The following is a 3,484-nucleotide window of genomic DNA, read 5'->3' on the forward strand; positions in this document are numbered from 1 at the left end:
GCGGGGCCGCCCGTGCCCGCCGCTGGCGTGGGGGGCCCCACGGGGTTCTTGAGCTCGGTCTCCAGCAGGCTGTACATGGCCGGGGCGGGAAGAAGGTGCGCCAGAGTGGCGGGAGGAGAAGGCGCTCCTGGGGCTGGAGCGGCCACGGTGAAAAGGCCTGGGGACTCCGTCGGAGGGACGCTTGGGGGCCGGTGGGCCGGCGGGTCAGGCTGGAAGGGCAGGCTTGCCAAAGTGCTCCGCGCCAAGTCGGCAGGAACCCGCAGGCTAGTCGCACCTGATGCGTCGTCTCGAGCTGGCCGCATTCGCAGTCTGGCCAAGCGCTCGCCGGGTCCCTTATATACCTGCTCGGATCCCCCGGGGTTGGGACTCGGTCCGCCCCTCGCCACCGGGAGGCCCGGTGATTGACAGGCTCACTGTGATGCGCCCTGGCCAATCATCACCGAGTCCCCGTTCGGCCCCACTGGAAAAAAAAGTTCGGGGAGCCCTTTCGTTCACCCCCCACGCCCCTCTTGGGGCCGGTGACGTGATGAGAGTTATTCAGGAGGCGGGAGTCCCGGAGAGCCTCTCACAGACCACCAATTAGGGTCTCAAAAAGTTTGAAAGAACGAAACTCGAGGAGGTGATGGGGGAGTGGGGTGGGGGCTGGAGAGGGGGCGCGCCAGCAGGATTGGGGGAAGGGGGAGAGGGGCGCCCACGGGGTTCAGAAAACAACTTTGCAGCCCCGTCAGGGCCGAGCGGTACCCGGTCTCGGGGCCACCCTGCAAAGCATCCCGCTGTCTGCGCGGAGGTCCCCCGACCGCGTCTGCTGCCCGCGCTAGGACACCGCGCATCGCCAGTTACCCAGGCGATCTAGGAGACTCCGGGCGCAAAGAAGGCGCCCCGGGTTGCGGCTCCGAGAAGCCCTCCCAGGAATCGGCCCCTGTCTCAGCGGGGCCCCTCTGCCGGAAGCCGCGGGCCTGCGGGCGGAGGATGCAGCCAGAGTCAGGGACCGGGACACGGGCGGCAGGCTTCAGGACCGCGGAGCACACGGGGGCCGCGAGGCTCTCCGGCGGTTTGAGTGCCGGCGAGCAGTCTAGCCGCCTGCCGCCGGGGCCGGGCCGAGGCGCTCACCAGCGGTGGTGCGGAGAGTGTGTGTGGGGCGGAGGGGGTGAACCGGCCTCGGCTCTCTCGCTCCGGGCCCCCGCTTAGCGGCCCCTTTTTGTCTCTGCTCTCTGGCCATTTCGGTTTTTCCAGTCCGATGCCCCTGAGGGGGAGGGTCGGGCCCCTCAGAAAATCCGTTTTCATGGCAACACGGAGCCTCTCCGAGTGAAAGAAAAGTTTCTTGGGGGGTGGGGGGGGGACGGTGGCCGGAGAGGAGCCGAGGCCGTCCTCCGAGCGGACTGCCGGGCCCCCTCCGCTGGCCGCGCACCTGCCAGGACCACTGAGCGCCGCTCTCGCCGCGCAGCCGCGCCGCCTCCCCGGAGAGCAGTCTCTGCTAACGGATTCCGTCCTTCTTTTTTGTTTTACAGCCGCCGTCCTGGCCAGAGCCTAGAGACTCGGAGCGGGACACTCACCCGCGTGTCATGCTGTCTCCCAAAGACTAGCGTCTTGGGAGCCCCGGCTGCGGGGAGAGGGAAGCCGGACAATCGCCTTCGCCAGCCGGAGCGAGCGAGTGGCACAGCATTTGAAACTCCCTGAGCCGCCAGCCAAGCCAAGCAGAAGTGGCAGAGACTGAAATAAGGTGTCCGCGCAGTGTAGTCTCCCAGCCCCAGCCTCGTGGAAAGATGGGGAACCAAAAGAAAAGCGTAAATCCTAGTGTGAAAAAAGAAAATACAAAACTCCAGGCTTTTAGCTCCTTGGCGCTAATGCAAGACCAGGCGATCCTGGGACACCTGCACGCTGGGAACTCCCTCCCCTCCCCCCCTCCCGCTTTTCCTGCACGAATTTGAATTTAAAAGTATACCGTTGTGACTTGGGAGGGGGTGGCGTAGAGCAGGCCAACCCCCTCTGGGTTGGGCGGACCGCTGGCACTGGAATCCTGGCTCTTAATCGGCATCATCCCCTCCAAGTTTGGGGTCCCTAAATCAGCCTCTTAAGTTTGGGTTCCACCTGGTCTATGCTCAATTGCTTTTCTGGATGGAAGGAAGCAAATATCCACGGTCAAGGGCTGCAGTCATTTGAATGGGTGTGCGGTTTAGGGTTTTAAAGTAAGCTATCTGGAAGGGTTCTGTGTATGAGTCGTGTGTGTGTGTGTGTGGCTGACACACACGGGAAGTAGTGTCTCAGAAAACGGAAAGATCTGGCAATCTCCACCTGCACATGCTGTTTGGGGGGGGCGGCAAACTAGCTCACAAAGTCAAATTTCCCTAGGCAAACCCCCCCACCATCTCCCAAATATGGCAATGTGTGGTAACCCTGCCCCTTGCCGCCTTCTCCAGAACGCCTTTCGGGTTCTCTGGGCCTCCGAGGCTGTTGCTAAGTGAAGCGCGTTTTAGGAAACTACCCAACCGACGCACGGCCTGGCGTCCAGTAGCCTGACAGATGTCAGGATTCTTTCCAAGTTTTAGGACCCAAGTAAGCCGTTGTGGTGACAGCGCCTGGGCTGCGTATTTCCTAAGCCGAGGGATGCGGTGCTGGGTCTGTACTCCTTCCCGCAGCAGATTATCTAGGCGGCTAGTCACTGCCCCCCAGCTGTTTGTCATTTGATCGCAAGTAGCCCGCGGCTCCGCTGTTCACATTACATCCTTCCGCCAGCATCCTGTCGGGACCGACATCTTCTCCCACACTCCAGGCGTCCCTTGGAGGCCGCGACCAAACCAGTCTCTGTGCCTGCTGGCTATGGGGTGGTCTGCACAGCCCCATGTAGGAGTCAAGCCGGATTTCCTCCAAAACATTTCCGAGGAAGCGTCCTCAACCCAAACTACCATTTCAGTAGTCGAGCAAGGTGACCATCACAGGTGCGGGAAGGCGGGGGCAAGTCTGGAGGAAAAGCCGCTCCCCTGGCTCGCTAGCAGCGCAGGCGCAGGCGCAGGCACCAGCGCGAAGGCGCGGGCACCAGCGCGACCTTCGCTGGGCGTGAGGGGCGGGGGGAGTGTCGCAGCAGGTACGACGGCCCGAAGGGCCTCGATTCTGGCGGGGGCTGCGGGGCTGCAAGACTGCCAGCGGAGCCAGAGTCTCCGACGCGAACTCTGGGGGGAGGGAGGGGACACAGCGGGATCCGGGACCAGTCCGTTCGAACCTCTTGCGGAGAGGAGAGCGCGTTCCGCAGCTTTCTCGCCCTTCAGAGCCTCCAGGAACCCGTGGCGGCACACTGAGCCCCGGAGGGCGGCCTGGGAGTCCGGCCAAGCACCCCCTCCCCGTTCCCCCTGCCCTCCCCTGAGAGCTCGGGCGCCCTCGGACTGGGGCCGGGGCTGGGGCTCCCGGGACCCAGGGCGTGGCAACAGCGCCGTTTGTTGGCTTGGTTTGGAAACTTCACCTAGAGGAGCCCCTTCCCGCGCTCCGGGAC

At 63.7% G+C, this 3,484-nt stretch overlaps 1 protein-coding gene across 1 annotated transcript in view; it reads right to left on the bottom strand.

Annotated features, from left to right (window-relative positions):
- SOX3 (SRY-box transcription factor 3) overlaps window positions 1–302 on the bottom strand; it is a 1,378-nt gene extending 1,076 nt beyond the window's left edge. The window contains exon 1 of the mRNA XM_029929711.1: window positions 3–302. Within this exon, the coding sequence (XP_029785571.1) occupies window positions 3–302 (300 nt within the window). The remainder of the gene's footprint in view (window positions 1–2) is intronic.
- Window positions 303–3,484: the final 3,182 nt, after the last annotated feature.

The sequence above is a fragment of the Suricata suricatta genome, chromosome X (assembly GCF_006229205.1).
Source record: "Suricata suricatta isolate VVHF042 chromosome X, meerkat_22Aug2017_6uvM2_HiC, whole genome shotgun sequence".
Lineage (NCBI taxonomy): Eukaryota > Metazoa > Chordata > Mammalia > Carnivora > Herpestidae > Suricata > Suricata suricatta.